General features: G+C 32.5%; 2 protein-coding genes across 2 annotated transcripts in view; one reads left to right on the top strand and one right to left on the bottom strand.

Annotated features, from left to right (window-relative positions):
* Nucleotides 1–24,820, bottom strand: part of LOC126745381 (mitochondrial chaperone BCS1) — a 479,053-nt gene that overhangs the window by 171,001 nt on the left and 283,232 nt on the right. The gene's annotated exons all lie outside the window — the stretch shown is intronic.
* LOC126745383 (replication factor C subunit 5) lies at nucleotides 14,031–22,812 on the top strand. Its single transcript, XM_050453212.1, has 8 exons — nucleotides 14,031–14,330; nucleotides 14,383–14,447; nucleotides 14,506–14,633; nucleotides 14,688–14,850; nucleotides 14,905–15,064; nucleotides 15,116–15,327; nucleotides 22,435–22,512; nucleotides 22,565–22,812. Exons 1-8 carry the CDS (start codon nucleotides 14,293–14,295, stop codon nucleotides 22,717–22,719), a joined length of 999 nt encoding a protein of 332 aa, XP_050309169.1. The 5' UTR covers nucleotides 14,031–14,292; the 3' UTR covers nucleotides 22,720–22,812.

Genomic DNA, 24,820 nt, shown 5'->3' with positions numbered 1-24,820 from the left:
ACGCAACAGCCCTTTGCAACCTATTAAAATTCGAGAACCTTATCCAATCAATGACCCTTTGATTTAACTCTACCTGAGTTAAAGCTATTTTTCGTTGCTCTGGTAGACCTTCAGTAATTGAACATTCCTCAGGTAAAAAATCAATTTGTGAATCATAAAGAAATTCAGGGCCCTTCCACCAAATTTTGTGTTTTAAAAGTTGCCCCGACATTAAACCCCTTGACAGGCAGTCTGCCGGGTTGTCCTGAGACGAAATATGTTTCCACTGACAATTCAAAGTCAATTCCTGCACTTCAGAAACCCTATTGGCCACAAAGGTGGTCCATCTACTTGGTGACCCATTTAACCAAGCTAGTACAACTTTGGAATCCGTCCATAAAACAACCTTAGATATTTTAAGATTTAAAATTCCCAAAATTTTAGAAGTAAGGCGAGATACTAGAAGTGCTCCACAAAGTTCAAGTCGTGGCAATGACACTGTTTTTAAGGGAGCTATTCGTGATTTCGAGCAAAGTAAATTACAGGAAACATTTTTGGTTTTATAAATAGCCCTTACATATAAACAGGCCCCGTATGCTTTCATGGAAGCATCCGCAAATCCATGTATCTGAATTTCAGCAATATCCAAATTATTAAACAGACAACGAGAAATTTGTAATTCAACTAAACATTTAATATCTGCCGAAAACGATTTCCACTTATCTAAACTTGTTGATAGGAGTTCCTCATCCCAATCAACTTTACTTGCCCAGATTTCTTGCATTAAAATCTTCGCAACAACAATCACAGGCCCCAACAAACCCAACGGATCGTACATCTGTGCGATTTTTGATAACACCAATCTTTTTGTTATCTTGATTTCAGTTTTATCTATTTCATCTGGAACAGATATTTTAAAATAATCCTGAGTTGGAAACCATAACACTCCTAACACCTTATTTGAAAACTCATTATCCAAAGAAATGCATTCATCATCCTTGTCACTACCAACATTCTTTAACAAAGACAAATCATTAGCACACCATTTGTGCAATTTAAAACCTCCAGAGTTTAACAAACCAATCAATTGCTCCTGTAGTTCTAAAATTTCCTTTTTAGAATTTGCGCCGCAAAGAACATCATCAACATAACATTGCTGTAAAATTGCCCTTGAAGCCGCCGGAAAACTACACATCTCATCTGTTGCCAATTTATTTAAGCAACGAGTTGCCAAAAAGGGAGCCGAGTTGGTACCGTATGTCACGGTTTGCAACTCTATGATTTTAACTGGTTCATCTGGCTTTTCCCTCCATAGAATATTCTGGAATTTTCTATGATCCGGGTTTACCTTAATCATACGATACATTTTTTGGATATCAGTCACTAAAACATATAAAAACGTTCTGAACCTACAAAGAATATCAAAAAGTTCCGGCTGAACGGAAAACCCTTTTAACATAACGTCATTTAGTGAATATCCTGTTGTCGTCTTACTTGACGCATCAAAGACAACTCTGAGTTTAGTTGACACAGCATCCTCTCTTACGACACAGTGATGCGCCAAGAATACCCTTTCCTGTTCTCCGAATGAATCAGAATTTACTGAGTCCTCTTTTATGTATTTTCCATGACCTAAAGTTACATATTCATTTATGAACTCCTTATACTCAGAAAATAACTTTAAGTGCGTATGTAACCTTTTTTCCAAATTTTGAAACCTTTTCAATGCTAAATCATACGAATTACCTAACTTTAAGTATCCATTTTGTTCTCTAAATGGTAAATCCACCTGAAAAGATCCATCATCCAATCTCTTACAGGATTTAATAAATTTTTCCTCACACAATTTATCTTCTGAGGATAAAAACCGTTGACCTGATATCTCTTCCATTTGCCAAAATTTTGGAATTAACTCATTAATGTCCTGGCCCTTAGAATGACTAAACAAATTTACACTTAAATTATTGTTTGTGCTATTTTTAATACTATTTTTCTGAACTGACTTTACCGGCGCATTTCCACAAATTAACCATCCCAATTGAGAGTTTTGTAGAACTGGCAGACCTGACCCTAACCTAATTAAATCAGGCAGCACTAAATCAAAGTAAAACTCTGCTGAAATTAAAATATCGATATCCGATGGCTTGAAGTAATAAGGATCAGCCAATAAAATACCTGGTGGAATTTTCACCATATTTGTTTCTATAGCAACATGAGGCAACTTACAGGTAATCTGATTTAAAACTGCAAATGACACATCTACCTTATAGTTAGTAACCTGAGACTCGAGAACTAAATTAACAACCTCATTAATTTCTGTGACCTTATTTCCTATACCACCTATTTTAAATTCAGTTAACTTACAATTAACATTTGTTAATTTATTAAACAATTTCCTTGTTATGAAACAGCTCTGGGACCCAGAGTCCAACAGTGCCCTAGCCTCCAATTTATTGCCATCCGGACAAATCAAATTTACAATTGCTGTGGCCAGTATAACTTGTACATTAGAATGAGCCACAGCAGCCTGTTGTATTACAGGCTCCTCTAGAATACCCATATCAACCCCATGACTCACTCCAACAAACTCTTTCCCAAAGTAATCCTCATCTGAACCCAACTCCAACTCCGATTCTTGAATTTTATTCAAATTCCCAGAAACACCTAACAAGGCATTAGAACTAATTTTATTTTTAACATCAGGTTCATCTCTTTTTACTTCTTCACCTTGACCTTGACCTCCATTTTGTTTACTATTAAAACCTTCCCTATTACCATCCCAAGAATAATCATGCAATAGTAAATTGTGTCTTTTTTTACACACTTGACAAGGTTGTTTGGTACAGCGTGAAACTGAATGTGAATTATCTAAACAAACGTAACATAAATTATTATTTTGAACTATCAACCTTTTTTCCTTTAATGACAAGTCAGCAAATTTAAAACATTTAATAAGTATATGCCCAACACGATTACAAAATATACACTTATTTTGAACATCATCCCTATGACTTTGCCCTTGAGATAACAGTGTATGTCTTGTCGGTTGCTTAGCGTATTTATCCCCCTTTGAATGCCCCATACTATTCCCTTTATAAATTTCCCGAGAACTTTCCCCTTCAATAGTTTCTAAGGCAACACAACGCCTTTCCAGAAAATTAATAAATTCTTCACATGTTGGCAACACTGAATTTGAAAAAGAGGCATTTCTTTCTAACTCATATGCCTTATGAGTTTGATAGTCTAATTTTTGAGTAAAAAGAAAAACAAGCAGTACATCCCACTCCTTAACAGGCAAACCCAAAGCTGTCAAAGAATTCATATGTTGTCGAACATGAGTTAAAAAGTTTCTTATTTGTTTACCCGAACCCTTTGCAAGGTTAGGTGTATCCAACATACCCCTTAGGTGAGCATTAATAACCACCAGTTTATTTTCATACCTACTCTTAAGCAAATTTAAAGCATGTTTATAATTGTCATTTGTTAAAGTGAGGTCATTTATTAATTTTAATGCTTCTCCAGATAAAGCACCCTTTAAATATAAAAATTTTTGAACCTCATCTACATCAGCTGTATCAATAATTGCATTAAAAAGATCAATAAATGATTGCCACTCTTCAATCTTTCCCGAAAAAGTTGGTGTGTTTAAATGTGGCAACCTCGCGTTCCTAAAACTATTGTTACCGGAGATTGAAACGGTTCCTTCAGGGACAGGGGCGGAAGATTGTTGCAAGTTTGCCGTCCTTAAATCCTCTAACCTTTTAATACTAGCCTTTATTTTTGACCAAATCGTCAAATATTTAGTTTCCATCAACTCCCTATCCCTAACCTCATCCTCATCCAGTTCCTCTATCTGAGATTGAACCTCACAATATTGTTCAAAACTATTTTGTAAAAAAGTTTCCCTAGTAGAAAATTCACTAACTTCTACATTGTCCGAATTTACATTTATGTTAACATAATTTTCTATCCTAGTTATTGATCCTTTAAATACACCTCTTTTCTTTTTTAAGGCTTCCATTTTTATTTATTTTTTTTAATTAATTTATTTTTATTTTATAATTAATTTATTTTTTCAACCTTTTACCCAAACACTAACCTAGTATTATTCTAAGTCACTTTTCACTGAATACATTTTTAATCACTGCTTAAGCACCTTTTTTAAACCTTCATAAACACTGGTTTAACCTTTACTAACAACACCTTGTAAACCCTTTAAATTAACCAATTAATTGTAATTCTTCTTACAAATGACAAACTAAGATGTCTAAAACTAATTAAAAAATCCGTTAGGTGTATGTATACCTTAAAAACAAATTATAAGTTTCTTACTAACTTAATAAACATACAACCTTTTCCATAAACCTAAACACCCAATTTTGTTATAACACACCTTGTGTATAACTTATTTTAAATAGAGTAAATATGCTTTTAAATCTTTAACACCCAGTATTTTAATTATACAAGTAAGTACACCCAGTGTGAATTTAACCAAACTTATAACTTTAGCATCTACTAAATAAGATAAATACCTAAATATCTTATAAACCTAAAACCGCCTAAAACACCCAGTGTGTTTTTAATTATATTATTTAATTAACACAATACCTAAAATGCCTTAATTTTTAAATTACTTAACACCCAAATGTGTAATTTTTAACAAATCCCTAATATAAGACCCTGTGCCTTATTTTTAAATTAATGTCTTGTCTTTTAATTATATTCCTTTATGATATGCCGTAAATAATCCCAAATTCCAATTCCTTAAATCCTGGTGAATCAAACTTGCAGCAATCAACCCCAGTGGTTTTCCACAAGAGACCCAAATAATAATGAAAGATCTGACCTTATGTTAAACTCCAGTCTCCAACGGTTCCAGTTCTCCAGTTCCAAACCAAACTGACCAAATCCGGCTCGAAGGACCATGAATAAATTTGAATCCTCCAAATAGGACTCCTTAGTACCCAAGTGTACTTTGGCCTCCTTGTAGGCCTAGTAGTGGACTGTATTTTCTTTAACCGTTACCAAACACCGTGAAATAAAACACTTCCGGTGAATTGTTTAACACAGTTTATTAACCCTTAAAACTCGTATTAAACAATCCCAACTGCGAACAGAAACTTATGAAACTAGATATTTTACAAAAAACATTTATTTGCAATACACATGCAATTTTTATTATAGCCCGAGCGCTATTACGCGTACTTAATATCGGCGAGTCAACAGACAGACTGACTATTTTTTAATAATACATCTTTTATTTTGGCGGTCTGCGGGCGGGGTGGCGCACGGATGAAGATGAGGTACGGATCGGCAAGCTTCAAACGACGCGGCTTTTTTAATACGAACTACGCAGTGAGTAAACATGCCAACTTTGTTGATTCCAAGAACACTCAATTCAAAAAATTAAATAGGTAAAATTAATTGGCGCTCTAACACTGATTTAGAAGCAACCTGTATTTGCATAGTAAGAGTGTCGCATTTATAGCAGGTATCAACATATGGCTTTTTAAACGATAGTTTTAATTTGTGAAATTCTTTTTCATATATCGTTCTTCCCACGGGATTTTGCCTTCCTTCTTTGTACAGATCGTCTTTTGTCATTTGTACGTCTTGTATAATGACTCTCGTGAGAAGGGAACGATTTGATATGTGTACGCACTTGATTTAATTCCAGTTCAGATGTTTTATTTACGGAAGGTGTTATACCTCTTTGATCTTCAACAGTAATGCCAGAAGTGCTTTGCATTTTGTTTTTTAAAACCACTTTTATAAACTTTTCCTTTTCATCCAAAGTCTTACAAAAACAATCTTTGCATATGGACATTCTTTTTCCATTTATTTCAAAAAAATATTCGTAAGCTACTTCTCTGTTTTTTGAAGAGTCGCGTTTTCTTTTACGACTTACTTGGGTATCTTTGGAATTAATTAGATTCTCAATAAATCCTTTTGCTATGGGATCCTAAGGACCAATATTCATCAAAATTTTTTTTTCGAACGTCTTCATTTAGTGTTTGTGAGCATTTTTTTCTACAATCTTTTAAAGGCTTCATATGTCTTGCATTTACCATTTTACCGCTTATATTCACGTAATTTTGTCCAGAATGAATTTTTTCAGTTCTCTCTTTTCTTACAACTCGGGACCACTTTTTTAATGGTTTATCTATATGAACTTTTACCTTTTCTGCTCCAATTATTGTTGAGGAAGCACTAGGTCCAGCTTGATCAGATATGTTCAATTTTTTTTGTGATTCTAAAATTTAAAAAATATAACGATCTAAAAACTTAACATACTACTTTGAATATTAGTAGAGGAAATATTAGCCTTTGAACGACTTATTTTTCTCTGAATGGACAATAAATCAATGTTGTCGTCACTGCTTTCACTTTCAGATTGTCCAGGTAAATAGTCCTTATCTGCATAACTGTCATCTGAATTTAAGATAGCTGTCAAATCTGCCGTCAGTGAAGGGGCTGGCGATGACTTACAGACCTTATATCTGGGGTTACAGACCCTATATCTGGGATCTGATCTTCTGTTAGCGACACAGCTAAACTTTTTTTTATTGTATCGCCGATAACTAGAAATGTAAAATTAGTCAGTAACATACACGATAAAATTACAAGCAAAAATAGTTCTTTTACTATACCGTTTTAAAAGCATTCACCTTTATTACTTGCTGTATCCAACTGTATATAATTTTCACCCAAAAAATTCTCATCAAAGTCCAAAATATTTGAAAAATCCGAATTAACAGTTGGAGAAGGCATTAAAATTTTGTAACTTGGGTGATCAGTATTAGGCATTTCTTCGTGATCATTATCCGGTGTATGGAAGTGCGAAATAACTGGAATTAATAATTTATATTTTTGTAAATTTATAATGAGGTTATGTCGTATTAAAATACTTTACTAATAATAAACATAAGACAATTTTAAAAATTATAACAATGATATTTACCTGTTTCTTCACATTTTCTTGCCAATTGCAAAATAAGTTTACTTCTTGCACTCATGTTAACTCAACGATTTTCTACGATAAACAAACAACGACTATACATAAATTTCTAACCACGTGTAAATTCCACATACATAATAATGATAAATTGATTTTACTTAAGTCTTTTGTACCAATTTATGGAGCCTAAATAAAAACGGTACGACTTAAGTCTTTAATATCACCAGAACGAGCAAAAAATTTTGACTTAAGACAAACATTTTTCGGGATTTCGTCAAAAAGTGACTTAAGACCTTTGTACCTAACATCAAAGAAATTTTCTCTAAAAACATATTGCTTGTTTGATATTAAATAATATTTTGCTATATATTTTATCAGTAATACATCACTTAATTTTTTGTTTTTAATTTATTTTATTTCTCTCTTAACTGTACTCACGATATTATCGTTAAAAATAAGTGCTATGCTAAAAGGCACTTGCTATAATTCGAAAATGGTCAGCTATATCTAAACCTTACGTCTTAAATATAATCAGTATTAAATAATTAAATGTTGCTGATTGTGAATTAATAATACGTATCCATTATTGCTATATTATTACTAACAATTATTTAAATAATCGTCTGATGATTTTTCTAATATCAATATTTAAAACACCTAGGATGATATGCTTAGAATCTTTGTGAGTTTTTTTTCTATAAAATGTAAAAGTTCTCTATTAAAATCGCACAAATTAATGCCATCGAACCTATAAATAATATAAGACTAATTTGAGTTTTTATTTTATATAAATGTATGTTCAAGATGTACCTAATGTCGCCTAAATTATCTATTTTATAATTCAACTTGTTTTCATAAACCTCTCTTAAATATAATATTAAACTACCATTTTGATTGTAACTTCCTTCAGTATTATACAATACAATATTGTATATGTGTAATCTTTCTTTTTTTTATTTATTTATTAAACAGAAAATACTACTTCAAACATTTTTGAAAAACTACCAAAAATTGAAGGGTGTTAGACAACACATATTGTTTCGATTTCTGCTTAAATTTACCTATGCTCTCGATATGTTCCTAATATTCTGAGGTAAAAAATTATAAAGTTTATATTTGTCAACACAAATAATTTTATATGTCTGTCTTTATTCTAAGTGATGGCGTTGTATCGGGGTTAATCTACTTCATATTGTATTTAATATAGCTGATATTATCGCTTACCGCGGAGTGGAAAAATGTAAACGAAGCAAATTTTACTGTAAAACATAGGACGAAAATAAAGAACGCCTCATTAAAATAATGACTTTTAACAAAAAAATATACCTAAGTCTAAATATTTAAATTTAATTTTTTAAAGAAGGTAGATAATTTTTTTCACTCCTCTTTACTCCTATGAATATAAGAAGTCTATAATTTAATAAAAATTGCATAAAATGTAAAAGTATTCCGATTTTAGCAAATTCATAAAATCGTGCAATACCTTTTCACAAAATGGAGTCAAATAATTTAGAAAAATATAGCGAATTGTTGTTAGAGTTACCAAGAAGTTTCTTTTGTTACTTCAAAGTAAAAATGACTTAGGAATAAGTAAATTATTTCAAAAAAATGCTACTATAAAGTATATTTTACTGCATACTTAGTAGAAATAAATACTTAAAGGTAATTTGCTTTAATAGCCAAGGTGGTAATTATTACTTTAAAGAAGAAATAAGGGTAACTATTTCGGTCTTGTTACTGATAATATTACTTCAAAGTGTATTACTGCGTGGTAATATTTTGATGTTCCTATGTAGTCGCAAGAACTTGAAATTTAACTTTGTAATCGCGCTTACTTAAAAGTTCCCATTTAATCTTCCCACCGACCAATATTTTCTACTTTATAGTAACGACGTTGTAAAGGTAATTAGGTCAGGTCGCTAAGCGGTATCAGCTACCATCAGAGTTACCGCGAAGTAATAATTACTATATAGTCAAGTATTAAGTTAATATTACGTAATTCTTATCGTATTTTTTTACTTGGCAGTTATTTAAACTTATAAGACATTTTTTTGGTACCAGTTACCGATTTATTACTTGAATAAAGTAATATAGTCAAACAATGTTGTAGCCGTAACTAAAATTGCTAGTTGGGAAGAGACCTGTGGTTGTGGAAGTTTGTGGTAGTAATAAAACTAATAATCTTCAGATAGTGAAACGGTTTATTAACTAAATGATAAAATAATCGTTAGAACAAAGAAAATCTCCACATAGAGAGGAAGTAATAAAAACGTGCAAAAAGTAACCTCACAAGTAGAAAAAAGGGCGTGCCTAAAGTAAAGGAATTACACATTACACTTTCTGTCAACAGTCAAAAATAAGAGTAGATGTTCTACAAGTAGTAATGTTCTAAGGCTAAGTTCACACTAATTTTGATTGCAACATCACACCCCCACTCAATCAAAATTTTCTAGCCCCATAAAAAAAAAAAAAAAACATTTAACAAAGCATACACTTTCTTAACTTTTCAAAAACTGCTTTGTTCAAAGGCTTTGTTAAGATATCTGCTATTTGATCACTGCTAGGAATATACCTTATTTCTAAGAAACCCTCTTTGATTTTGTCTTTAACAAAATGGTATTTAATATCCAAGTGCTTAATTCTTTTAAGCTGCTCATGAGAATTACAGGATCGTATAGCAGACTGATTATCCTCATAGACAATTACTTTTAATTCTTTAACAAATCTTAACTCAATAAGTAAGTATCTAAGCCAACAAACTTCACTGGTACATGCACTTAGAGCTATAATCTCTGCTTCAGCAGTTGAGATGGCCACAGTACTCTGCTTTCTTGAATTCCAAGAGACAACATTCCCATAAACATAAATGAGAAAACCACTAGTTGACTTTCTATCTGTAGTGTCGCCACCCCAATCTGCATCTGCATAAGCTGTAATAATATCTTGACAAGTATTTTTAAACACAAGCTTCAAATGTAAAGTCCCTTTTATATATCTTAGAACCCTCTTAAGTGAAGTTAACAAGTTACCAGTAGCACAATTTTGATACCTGGATAGTAAGCTAATACTAGAACACAAGTCTGGCCTAGTACCCAACATTGCATACATTATACATCCTATAATTTGTCTGCACTTATTTTCTATTTCATAACTTTCTGACCTATCACATTTTAAACTCTCATAATTAAAGTTATTGTCCATAGGGGTACTAACAGGCTTAGACTCTAACATACCAAATTTGGCTAAAACATTTTCCAAATATTGTCGTTGGCTAAGTACAATCGTTTTATTCTTTAAATCCTGTTCAACAGAAATACCAAGAAAATAACTAAGCCAACCCAGGTCTTTCATCTTAAAATTTAAGTCTAAATTCATCTTTAAATTTTTAATTTCCTTTTCAGATGATCCAGATATCAAAATATCATCGACAAAAATTATGACATAAATTGTAACATTATTACAAATTTTCACATACAAACAGTTGTCATATTTGTTTTTATAAAACCCTTCATTTTTCATGAAATTATCAAACTTCTGATACCAACATAATGGCGCCTTTTTTAACCCATATATTGCCTTATTTAATTTGCAAACCATATTTTCCATGTTACAACCCTTAGGCAAAAACATATACAAATCTTCTTTTAGGTCGCCATGCAAAAAAGCGTTACAAACATCCATTTGATATACAACCCAATTTTTCTGCACACACAAAGACAATATTATCCTAACAGTGGTTAACCTAACTACTGGACTATAAACATCCTCGAGAATATTTTGTTTAAACCCCCTGGCAACTAAACGACACTTAAACTTATTAATATTGCCATCCTTGTCTTTTTTTATTTTGAAAACCCATTTGCTATCAATGATTTCACCTTTTTTAGGCTTCTCGACCAACTGCCAAGTGTTGTTTTCTTTCAAGGCACTCAATTCCTCATCAATAGCTGCTTTCCACATGCTAGCATATTTACTATTCATTGCCTCTTCATAGCTAGTTGGTTCCTCGTCCAAACTGAAAAAACTTAAGTCATAGTCATGGTGTAGGTTTTTGGGTACCTTTAAGACTCTAGAAGGTCTTAATCTTTGGTCTCTATCTCTCACTGGGTTCATCTCTATATCTTGGTCTGGATTGTCTTCATCTTCTGAACTAAATGTTGGCTCCTCAGGATCCTCTGGTGGTTGTATATCTGGTGGCTCCTCTACCAAAATGTCAGTTTTTTGTTCAACAGTGCTTTCTGCAAGTTCTGGGTAATTCTCTAGACTAAGGGAGACAACATTTTCTACTAGATTTTCTGATACATCAAAAGTAATTTCCCTCTCAATAGCCACTGTATTGCTTTCCCTATAATAAACCCTGTACCCTTTAACATTGTTTGAGTAGCCAACAAACATTCCACATTTACTTTTCATGTCTAACTTTCTTCTCTTTTCCTGAGGTATGTAAGCCCACACTTTACTACCAAAAATACCCTTTATCATACTTAAATCAAAAGATCTTTTAAAAAGTAACTCATAGGGTGTTTTTCCGTCAACCGAACTCATACCAGTCCTATTTAATAAAAACACAGCAGTATTTGCTGCCTCAGCCCAAAAAGATTTAGATAGCTTACATTCTGCTAACATGGCCCTAACAGACTCTATTATGGTCCTAAATTCCCTTTCTGCCCTACTGTTCTGTTGAGGGGTATAAGGAACAGTCAACTCATGTTTTATGCCTTTCTTTTTAAACAACCCATTCAAAACAGAATTCAAAAATTCCCTACCATTATCACTCCGGACAATCTTAACCTTTTTGTTACTCTGATTCTCAAAATATACAAGAAAATCCTTGAAGATTTCATACACATCAGATTTATTTTTCAAAAAATAAACAAATCTATAACCACTATAGTCATCTTTCAATAAAAACAGATAGAGAGAATTGTTTAATGAGGGCTCCTCCATTGGCCCACACAGATCTATGTGTATTAAATCTCCTGGCTCGGTAGCTCTATTATTATTTACCCTAAAAGGTTCTCTACAATATTTTGCTTGCACACAAGAACTACAAAAATTCTCAGATGGTTTTACCTCAATACCATTAGAATTTAAAACATTACTTACATAGCGAAAGTTTTGATGCCCCAATGCTTTATGCCACCATTTAATGTCCCTCTGGTTGTTAACAAAATAACAATTTTCATTATTAATACCTAACTTCGGACATTGCTCTGTGTGTTCAGAAAAACTGGGCAGCTTAAATACCATTTTAAAAAGTTTACCTGACCTAATGGCTACCCCTACAGTAATACTGTTTTCAGTAACAAATTTTGCCTCTTTGGCAACAGAAATTAAAGATAAACCTCTATCTAGAGCTTTCCCTTGTGAAAACAAATTAACTTTAAGTTTGGGTACATAAAGAACATCACACAATGTCACAGAGTGAAAATTGTTACCATTATAAGCATTGATACAAATTTTACCTTGTCCTTCCGCTAGTAGAGTTGTCCCATCACCAATTTTTATATACCTGGCAGCCTCAAGTTTTGCATAACTACAAAACAACTCCATGTCCTTGCACATATGCTGTGATGCGCCACTGTCCATGAACCATTCGACATCTACTTGGGATTGTACCATACTGGACACTGTAATGAGGGCGTAGTTCCCATTTCCTCTTGATGACCCCTCGGATGACCCATTTCTGTCTCTGTTATCCTTATTTTTCTTGGCAAAACAGTCCTTGATTAAGTGTCCCCTTCTTTTGCAGTAGCTGCACTCTACATTCCTGCATTCCCGCTTGAAATGACCAGGCTTTCCACAAGAAAAACATTTTTTCATGTTTTTGTTTACATTTTTGTCACCATTTGACACTTGACGCTGATGTGGGTTTGACCTCTGTGCAAGAGATTGACATGAAAGAAGTGCAACAGACTCCTCTTCATGTTTTTCGAGCCTCTCTTCTTCAATTAACAAACGAGCAGTCAAATTGTTCAAGGTTTGATTCTCCAGGGCAACACTTTCCCAGGCAGACCTAAAATGGCGAAACTTCTCGGGCAGAGACATAATAATTTTGGTCATTACCATTTTCTCTGGTATGTCCTCCCCCATCTGTATCAGCTTAGCCCTGATATTGCTAATTTTACTCACAAAGCCATTCACATTCTCATTTTGAAACCTTGCATTATAGAATTGCTCATTTAAAAGGTGTGCACTAACCTCAGATTTTCTCTCGAAAATGCTCTCCAATTTATCCCACATATTCTTGGCTGTTTCACACTGCATGACATGAGAAATTATATTATCCTCCATCCTAGTGACAAGCGATTCTTGGGAGCGTGCATCTTTGACTTTCCACTTCGCAATTTTCTCATTATCCTCGGTAGGCCTCTGTTCAATTCCAACAGTAATGTCATACAGACCTTTTGCCATCAGTACTACCTTGATCTGGAACCGCCAAACATTCCAGTTTGTGCCATTTAATTTCATAACAGTGGTGGCCTCCATTTTCTTTGTCTTCAGTTTTCACTATGGTTTGGAACACACACAAAATCCTTCAGATTACTACCACAATATAATGCCTGGGCCCATAACCTGTGGTTGTGGAAGTTTGTGGTAGTAATAAAACTAATAATCTTCAGATAGTGAAACGGTTTATTAACTAAATGATAAAATAATCGTTAGAACAAAGAAAATCTCCACATAGAGAGGAAGTAATAAAAACGTGCAAAAAGTAACCTCACAAGTAGAAAAAAGGGCGTGCCTAAAGTAAAGGAATTACACATTACACTTTCTGTCAACAGTCAAAAATAAGAGTAGATGTTCTACAAGTAGTAATGTTCTAAGGCTAAGTTCACACTAATTTTGATTGCAACATCACAAGACCTATATACTAGAATCTAGTTTTTTTTTCTTTAAAGATTTAAAACTTATAGTGTATAGGTAATTATTTTTTAATATAAGTTTAGGTTTAGTTTACTTGGTAGTTCCGTAGAGTAGCTCTAAAGCTAGACTGCGCCTTATTTTTTAGAATCTAACAAATTAAAATTATTGTACATTATCTTTATAAATTCACGTAATAAAAGAAATTTATTATTAATATTATTATATTCTCGTTACAGATACAAAAATAGCGCGCAACTTCACGATATTTGGTCATATCCAAGCAACATTTGTAGCGCTACAAATGTCTCTACGTCTCTAGTGACCCATAAATTTAGACAGACATCGATGTTTAACGACTTTTGGCGGGCTTTTATTGTTTACAACCTGGTATACATAACCTAAGCTAGGCATTAACTAAACAAACGTTGTTTTTCATTAATTTAGTCGCTTTAGTTCAAAAGGTATTTCAAGAAAAATCTAAGGTAATAATGGTTCAAAAAGAAAAAGAACGAACCAACCTCCCATGGTGAGTTTCTTATTACTGTTATGTTCAACTCTTGATAATATGGCTCTTATAGGGTTGAAAAATACCGTCCTAGCACCCTCGATGAACTAGTCTCGCACGAAGATATTATAAAAACAGGTATTTCCTTCTATAACTGATATAAACAAATTGCTTTGAACCTTTCTTCTGTCTTTAGTAAGCAAGTTTATTCGGGAGGACCAAGTGCCACATCTCCTCTTTTATGGTCCTCCAGGAACCGGAAAAACTAGTACCATCTTAGCTTGTGCCAAGCAACTTTATACACCAACCCAGTTTCAGTCTATGGTGAGTTTTAGAACAAAAAAAAATTAGTTAAAATGATGTTAATTTAATTTGAAGGTTCTAGAACTGAATGCCTCAGATGACAGAGGAATAGGGATAGTCAGAGGACAAATTTTAACTTTTGCTAGTACAAGAACAATCTTTAAAAAAGGCTTTAAACTTATAATACTCGATGAAGCAGATGCCATGACTATGGATGCTCAAAATGCTTTGAGAAGAAGTAAGTGTTGTCGATTTTAATTCATTGTGATTTTTTATTTAATTTTGTTATTAGTTATAGAAAAATATACAGAGAACATACGGTTTTGTATTATTTGTAATTATTTGAGTAAGATCATTCCTGCTCTACAGTCAAGATGTACTAGATTCAGATTTGGGCCACTATCCCCCAACCAAATTATACCAAGACTAAACTATGTAGTTGATGAGGAAAAGTGAGTAATTTAAAATTAATCAATGTAGAAAACACAATTAGGTTTTTTTAGAGTTAAAATTTCTGAAGATGGAAAAAAAGCTCTACTGACCTTAGCAAATGGAGATATGAGGAAAGTGTTGAATGTTCTTCAAAGCACATGGCTAGCATATAAGAATGTTACCGAAGACACTGTATATACTTGTGTAGGGCACCCTTTAAGCAGTGATATTGAAAATATTGTCAAATGGCTGTTAAATGATACTGTACAGGCTACCTATAATAGTAAGTCACACTTATTTTACAGGTTTTTTCTAATTTCATGTCACTTGTCAAGGAGTTATTCACATGATATTCCTAGGCTTATTAGATAACTATTAATTCATATTTCTCTGATGTGCTTATTTTAGATTATGTAATTATATTTTATCCTAATAAAAGTAACTGTAATTATTATTATCTAAAAGAAGTTAAAACTAGATACTTTTAGTTTCATCATCATTTATGTTTACCTACAAATTACAGTAAAATAAAGCATAAGAGAATGAAATACTCTTAAAAAAATTACTATATAGTAATATCACATAATAGTTAACTTTTGTAGCCTGAAATGCTAAGAGCTGAAAAGTAATGCTTTAATTTCTTTTTGATGCTTGACACACACTTTTGGTCTTTGGTCTTATAGTCTTATTATCTTTTTAGAAGAAAATTTAGGTGATCTGTAAATAATTTTTTAGGTACAGAGAAGTTGGATGAAGGTTAGTAGAAAATGTATTACCAAAGACACCTGAGTGTAAAAAATGGATAAAATGTATTGATGGATTTTCTGGATTCAGTGTCAACAAAAAGAGACTTATGTGCTTTATTTTCTACTGACCTTAGATATATAATTATTTCTTCTATGCAACTTCCCAATTTTCTGTTTGAACTAGTTTTTTTTGAATAATAAATAAATAAACAAATATGACTTAAGCATAGCTGCATTTCACCAAGTATGTACAAAATGAAACTCTATATGCAAACCAGATGCAACAGAAAAATTATTTCTAAAATTAAATATAAATTCAATTTTATTGTGTATTTTAAACTAATTGACAAGATGATTAATATAAAAATTAAAAAAAGAAAAAAACGGCACAACACTGCAAACAATACATACAATTTTCACCTCACTAACAAATTGAAAAAAAAATTTAACATTTTTAATTAATTTGAAACAGAAATAATCTATATTTTTTCTCAAAAGTTTTCTTTGATAGAGCTATTAAATTATTAGGCATATCATTAAAAAGTTTGCTACCTCATAGCTGAAATGATATTCAAAAAGACTGCCTTGATGTTTCGGTATTTGCAGTTGATTCTTGTGCCTTGTATTGAGATAATGTACGGTATTATATTTAATTATGTTTATTTTATTATTGACTTTTTTACCTTTTTTCTATCGCATTTCATTCTCAAACTATAATCTGAAATCGCATTAAAATATAATTTTGTTAGGTTCATTAAATTTTCGGTGTTTCTCGCTTTGTGTTCTCTCAGAAAAACAGTTGTTTTAAGCAACTAAGATTGTTCACAGAAACTAGCTATGTTCTCGTCTCTAGTACTGGGTATGGATATACAGTATATTGGCCATAATGGTTGAAACTTTTGTGTGCATAGAAATCGGCCCACTGTAAACTTTTGACTTTAAATATATTTTTTAAAAAAATTATACATCAGATCAAAAAAAGAAATATGCTGTTTGAAAGACAATTTAATATCCTTTAATATGAGTATAAATTTATGAAAACTTATTTGAAGATCCTATCTTTAACATAGTAAAATTAATGCATTAAGAAAATTAGGCTTTTTTATTATTAACATAAATAGGGTTATTGATAATTTAAAACTTAACACTTAATTTTTTAATAATGGGTATGACCTCCTCTTGCCCTAATAACATCTCTCATACGATTAGGCATAGATCTAATCAAGTTTGCTATTGTTTCTTGTGGGATGTTTAGCCACTCTTCTTCTACTGCAAAAATAAGCTCTGGGATTGAGTTTGGGGTACGAAGTCTAGCTCGAATTCTTCGTTTTAGCTCATCCCATAAATGTTCGATCGGATTTAGGTCAGGACTGTATGCTGGCTACTCCATAACCCAAAAACCGACTTCTGTAATGTAATCTTGCACGATTCTTGCGGTGTGCGGCCTTGCGTTGTCATGCGTAAAGGTAAATTCATCTCCAATGTAGTCGACGTAAGGTACCACATGAATTGCTAAAATCTCCTCGATATACCTAGCAGCCGTAAAACCTCTTCTTCTAAACACGGTCGTCCCTACGAATGAACTGAAGGTCGGTTCGTGCTTCTATAGAAATTGCACCCCAGATCATGCAGGAACCACCTCCATAAGCACTTCGCTCTTCAAAGCAGCAATCTGCAAATCGCTCTCTTGGTCTTCGGTACACTTTCCTTTTTCGGTCGCTACCATGGAGGCATATTCTGGACTCATCTGAGAACAGATCCCCATTGTTCCAACGTCCAATTCAGATGATCCCTTGCAAAAAGCAGGCATGCTTGCCGATGAGCTGGAGTAAGTTTTGGACCAATCGCAGGTGTTTTAGGGGTCAGGTTATTTTCCTGCAGTCTTCGTCTCACTGTTCACTGACTAATAGGCACTCCTCGCACCTCACGGAGCTGTCGTTGCACTTGAACTGCATTAATGTAACGACTTCTTAATATTGTTGACACAATAAAGCGGTCATCACGAGCGGTTGTAAATCGCTTCCTACCTGTTCCAGGTCGCCTATGAAAGGATCTAGTCTCCTCATAACGTTGGCACATTCTTCGAACCGCTGCGCGAGTCATATCCAATTGTCTAGCAACAGCTCGCTGACTAAGTCCATTTTCGATTAAAGCAATAACTTGGGCGGCTTTTTGTGGTGTAGTATGCATTAAATTAACACACTTGAACACTATTGAAGTTATGAAAAACGAATAATATGCAAACGAATGAATAAACGAATAGTTGCAAACGCAATAATTTTATTATTTGACAAATTTGTTATATTCGTTACAATCACCACATAAACACGGTTCATTTGTTTACCGGTTGCTACGCATATAAACGATAAGCCTTCTTGATAAATTTCTACTCACATTAAAGGATATTAAATTGTCTTGCAAACAGCATATTTCTTTTTTTGATCTGATGGATAATTTTTTTAAAAAATATATTTAAAGTCAAAAATTTACAGTGGGCCGATTTCTATGCATGCAAGTTTATTTTGTGTGCCTTTCAATTAGCATTTTATTTTCTTTTATAAAGTTGTTGTACACGAAAAACTAGTGTTAATTAATTTAAATGTTGACAGAAATTCAGCACCAGTAGCAGTTTGGAATAAAAATTTAAAAAAAGCTGGACAAAATACTTGGAACTAAATGATTTTTATTCAAAAACGACATAAAACATAACTTATTGAAACCATAATAATATAATTAATATTTGCTTTGGTAACCCTTAGCATTAATTACTGCCTGCATTCTTCTGGGCATTGATTCAATCAAATTTTCAATTATTTGTCTATCAATGTGAGTCCAGGCTTCAACAAGCTTATGAAATAGTTCATTAGCATTTTTGACTGTTCCAGATGCCCGAATTTTGCGATCCAGATGTTTATCCCATAAATTTTCAATCGGGTTTAAGTCTGGACTCTGGGCCGGCCACTTTAAAACTGTGATCTTTTCTTGGTCCAATCATTCTTTTACCAATTTTGACGAATGTTTTGGATCGTTATCATGCTGGAATACAAAATTTACTGGCATAGACTCAAATGTGTAAGGCTCCATTATATTTCGCAAAATATCCCGATACATAAATCGATCTATTTTCCCCACAATTTTATGTATTGGCCCAGTACCATACCAAGAAAAGCATCCCCATACTATCACATTACCACCTCCATGTTTAACCGTAGGTCAGATAAACTTTTTCTTGAGTCTTTCACCTTTCGGTCGTCTTACATGAAGTATTCCATCGCTGAAAAACAGATTGAACTTAGATTCGTCACTGAATAGCACTTTTTTCCAATCTTGTACAGTCCAGTTAAGATGATGATGGCGTAACTTGACATTTTTCTTCCGCAGCAAAGGTTTTTTAGCTGTTAAGCCCACACTTCTGTAGCTGTTAAGCCCACCAGAATACAATTGCCTTCTTATCGTTCTTGCAGAGATATTGGAAGGCTCACCTTCATTTAATTTTTGTAAAATTTTGGAGGATGACAAAAATGGGTCATTCTGGGAAATACTTAAAATTTGCCTATCTACACGGGCAGTCGTGGCTTTAGGTCTTCCAGTGCTTTTACCTGGTACCACATTTCCAAATATACGATATTTCTTAATTATCTTGTGCTCTTAGGAACGTTTAGTCTTTAAGCAATATTACGCTGCCTAACACCCTGATTGTAAAAATCTAAAATTCTTTGGCGAATGTCGCTGGAATAGGCCTTGCCTTTTTCCATAGTAACACAAAATGAAATAAATAAAAAGAACCCACTTGCACACTGGTGTGTCAAAGACTGCCTGAAAAATACATCTTTTATAAAAAGTTATTTTGTCCAGCACAAAAATTTAAAGTATTTCTTATTGTCTGAAACAAGATTAGGTTGAAATTCTGGTATGCTTTTTTGTTTACTTATAAATATGTTTATTGATTGGATGTACAACAATAAAATATAAATTTAAAACATTGGAAAAATTTTACATTTTTAAAAGTGCCAACTTTTATGGCCAATACTGTATGTAAAGGACAAAGCACGATCACGTGTTGATTTAGTCAAGCATAGTTTTAATGTGGTTTTCTTTTAATGCTGCAACATTTTCAATCTTTTCAACTACCTACATATTGATTTTTTATTAAATTTAGTTTTTCTTACGTTATTTAGCCCACTACAGAAGCATCATAGAAATTTTCCGTAAATCTTAAACAAATTATGTTTTTCTTCCTTTCTTTTGGATTTTTATTGTATATATTATAGTTTTTTTTTAATTAGCTTAGCCATTATCATATATAATTTTTGAATGTGTGAATAGATAGTGTGAATTGAATGTGTGAGTAGTATGTAGCTTTAGAATCTTAAGCTTAGAATTCATAAAATGTTCGCTTTTGAACAAACTCCGCAATGACAAGTATGTGAAAAACTTACTCAGAAACATCAGACCCAGATTTTTAAATCCTGGCACTTTTTACCACTAGCACTTTTTCATTTGACATTTTAATGTTTATATTACATATTAGATAATTCTTGCTGCTACCAAAAAAAGAGTACCTACTACAGATTTGTTTGGATTTAGTTTAAATCAATTTTTGTTTAAGTAAGTATAAATAGCATCTAGGCATTGATTATTACGCTTTCAGCTTCAAAACAATTTATTATTTTAAAAGAATATAATAATTGACGTATAATAATTGTATGACAAACAGGAAGGATCCCAAAATTGATCCTTGATAAGCTTCCCTTAAATCGACATGAACATGCTGAAATCTTTGTGTTAGAACTGTTAAATAATCATTCAGCAGTTCAATTGTGTTATCTTTAAACCCATAATAGTGTAATTTAGTACACATAAGGTATCAAACGCCTTACTATAGTAAAGCAACACCAAAGCAAACTATTTTCCGTTATCCACACAATCTACAATTTCATCCAAAATTCCCAGCAATGCTGTACTTGTACTAAATCCTTTCTGAAACTAGATTGACATAGGAAAAGTTTCCTTTTTTGCACAACTTTTCCAACAACTTTTTCTCAAATTTTCATTAATTAATCATTGTTTTAAATATATGAGTTATAATAGGAATGATAATTGGACAACAAATCTTAAGCATTTTTACTATAGTTTGTGATTGATGTGACCCCAATGCATTTGACTTGACTAAAGAAATGGCACGTTCGACGTCGGAATCATGAATTAAACCCAACTTAAAATTGCACTTTGAAAAACTGAATTGTTTCGATAAAATGTAACTGTATTTGGATCAACCCTGTGACATATTTGCTGAATGGACTCGATAAAGAAATCATTTATTTTGTCTGGATTCTGAACCTCCTCTGGGGAATACTGTAATTATTTATAATATGTTCATTCTGAGTTTCTCAAAGATGTTTACCATTATTACTTCTGATCAAAACATCAAGATTTGCTTTTTTTCATACGAATTGCTTCTGTCAACATTTTTTTACCCCCTTGTAAAAATGGTGGCATCTTTTGTCTTGCACATTATAAAGTAGTGTTGATTTTAGGGATAACATGTTAAATCAACTGTTTAAAGGGCAACACTTATTGCTTTTGCTTTTAGTGGGAAAGCATTACCTGACTTTTAAAAATCCACCAAAAAGATTGTGAAAAGAATATATATTATTCAGCTATTGTTACAGAGACGCAACCCATTAAATGTAGTAACTATACAGTATAAAATTGTTTTAAGTTTTTTTTTATTTCTAAAGAACATTTTGGTTCTTTCTCATAATTTATTAAATTTTCTAGGCTAATAGACTTTCGGTCAAACTAGAACTTCAGTTTTAAAACTTTGAAAAAATTTTCACGTTTTAGTGCTCCAAGTTTTAAAATATTCTAAAAATCCAGAAGTTCTTTAATGAGGCACTGTATCAAACGGCTATCAATCATAATTGTTTTGTCACATCATTGCCGTTTGTTTGAACCTTAGAAGTCAATAATATTATATGGCATCTAAAGTGCTATTCTTACTAAGGGCATATTGATTTTCGGATATGTTCTTGTCATACAAGGTTTATTAAGAATAGGTAAAATGTTTTCTTTTTATTAGTTTATTTTGGTAAAAAACGTTGGTGTTGCTTGAGACTTAAAAGAAATATGTTCATTATAAGCATATATACTAGATCCTTTCCCTGTTTTTCAACTGAAATGAGTTATTTGGTACGTCAAATAATTTTTGAAGGTCTTACCACATTCATTATAATTACTGCAGAATGAAATTCCTTTATTATAATTTTAATTAAGATAATTTTATGTTACTTGTTTCTTTTTTAATTGGTAATTTTTTCTTATTTTTTAAAATTTGTAATAATATGAGTAATATTAAAATCACCTACAAATTGTAAAATGCTTGTGAAACTGTTTTAGTTGAAATGGTAGGAGTTGTGCTTTGTTCTCACTTATCTCCAATAATAGATTAAAATGAGATCCCCATATAAAAAAACCTGAGTATACTCTATAATATTACAAAAGTAATATTATAGAGTATATATATACATATAAATATATATATATACTTATAATATTATAATTTACAATGGTTTGTATAAAATATGATGAGATCATTTCACTATAGCTATGACATATTTTGGAACTTGATGTTTTGTTTCTAGATATCCAAGAATTAAAAACCTTGAAAGGTCTGGCTCTCAGTGATATAATAACGGAGGTACACAAGTTAGTCCATAGAGGTAAACCATAGAAGCAAATTAATATTTTTGTTTTTAATTTCTAACTTTTCAGTGGAATTCCCATTTGAGACCTCTACACGACTGTTAGATAAAATGGCCGAAATCGAGTACAGATTGGCGCAGGGCGCTAATGAAAACATACAGTTAACTGGGTTAATATCCGCGTTTCATTTTGTTAAAGAGATTCAGCCTCCTGCTGATTTGTAAAGCCGAAAAATGTGAATGAGCTTAAAAAGGTTTAATTTTATAATTTTTTACTTATCTCCTTATGTTATTTCTGAATAAAAATTGTCAATTTATTCTATGTAGTTTTAACACAGCTTAAATAATTACACAGCTGGAGCACTCCCTCATTTTTACGTATTTGGGCAGTTTGGCGCGCAAGACAGTTCTCGGTTTAAAACCTCTCAAAACCCGACACCCGTCAGTGCAGTGCAGCAGGCGAACTTGGTTAGCGTGTATGCGGCAAAGCGATATTTATGTGTTCTTACATTCAATTGCCAGTGACGGAGTATAATTTAGTTTTTTTTTTTGGGATTACATTATTTGTATTAATAACTATTATATACTTTTGTGTTTTGTGTAATGGACATTATGGAATCAAACCGAAAGCCCGTTACGTTTATAATTTATAATACCCACAATTAAGGTTGGGTTTACTAGGGTTGTGGTTTAAGTTGGTTATGATTTAGATAATTAATAGGTATAGGTAGGTAATTTCGCGTTAAAATTAATCACTGTCTATAACCAGTATACGAAGTATTATTAAGAATGTATTTATACTCTATTTCAGAAATGTATAGAGTAATAAACTGGGGAATTCCGCTCTGTTTGGCTAAATTAATAAGGTTTTATTGCTCTATATACATTTCTGAAATAGAGTATATTATAGGAAAGTGGCACTGTTTTCCGCTCACGATCCTCTTATAATATTATTTAACAATATTAATAATATTGAGTAGGTATATATTATAGGCATACAAATTATTAGATGTATATCATTTCATGGTTTTTTTTCTATTTAAGGTCTAGATTATGGGTTATGGCCAGCGGAAGAGGCGATCTGATGTCCAAGTTAGATAGCCTGAATAAAAGCTACCGACTTTGCAGTGAACATTTTGAAACTAAAATGTTTACGAACAAAGTTGAAAGCAGTTTAATTCCTGAGGCTGTTCCAACTATTTTCTCTTTCTCAACTATCTTCTTAGCAATGGAAGGTTCTTCAAGATTTTCAGCATCGGATCATAGCTATAGCCGCCTACCTCTCCAAAACTTAATGTTGAACATCGGCGTTAAAAGACCATTAGAATCAGTAGAAGCAAATAGGTGCCCCCCTCCAACTAAAAAAATACGAATTTTCCAGGATATTACGATTCGTCCAGCAAGTATGTGATTATGGGATTAACATTAAAATATACATTAATCACTTTAAATATTTTTTAGATGATTTTCCAAAGGAAAATACACAGGAATTACAGGCTGACTTGTGGCAGCCACCACCGGCGTCGCTGCCACTACCTTCGCCGACAATTTCAACCCAGACCTCTTCAACGTTATCCTATGCGAGTCCCAGAAAAAAAAAACTGCGGGAAAGCGTAAGACACCTAATTAATCAAAATTCCAGAATGAAGAAAGAAATTGAAAATTTAAATACAAAACTAAATAATGTGCTGCAAAATGTCACATTAGATGAATATTTAGTAATGACGTATAAATTTTGTGAATCAGATATGGCTATATTTATCAACTGTCAAGTTAAACTAGCACAAAAAAATAAAAGAGGACGGCGGTATTCAGATGAATTTAAGCAGAAGTACCTGAATATGTACTACTCTGGGCCCAAAGTATACAAATCTATTTTAATGAAAAAATGTTGCTTTCCCCATCCCTAAACCCTTTTTAAAATGATTCGTGGCATATCCATACGTCCTGGCCTACAAAATGATCGTTTATTTACAATGTTGCAGCAAAAAATCAATGGGTTTCGTGAGCAGGACAAATATTGTATGTTATGCTTAGATGAAATGAGTATTAAGGGTAATTTATTCTATGACAGATCATCAGATTCCGCTATAGGCTTAGCCGCAAATGAACAGGGTGTTCAAGAATTTAAACCTGCTTTGCATGCTACTGTTTTGATGATAAGAGGTTTATGCACTAAGTGGAAGCAGCCAATCGCTTACTATTTTAGTCACTCTTCTTATCCATCTCAATCACAAAAAAAAATTGTTACTGAAGCGATTAGAAAGTTATCCGATATTGGACTAAAAATACCTGTTTTTACTACTGATATGGGGCCAAATAATTT

The sequence above is a fragment of the Anthonomus grandis genome, chromosome 15 (assembly GCF_022605725.1).
Source record: "Anthonomus grandis grandis chromosome 15, icAntGran1.3, whole genome shotgun sequence".
In the NCBI taxonomy this organism is placed as follows: Eukaryota; Metazoa; Arthropoda; class Insecta; order Coleoptera; family Curculionidae; genus Anthonomus; species Anthonomus grandis.
This window is presented reverse-complemented; position numbering and strand designations above follow the sequence as displayed.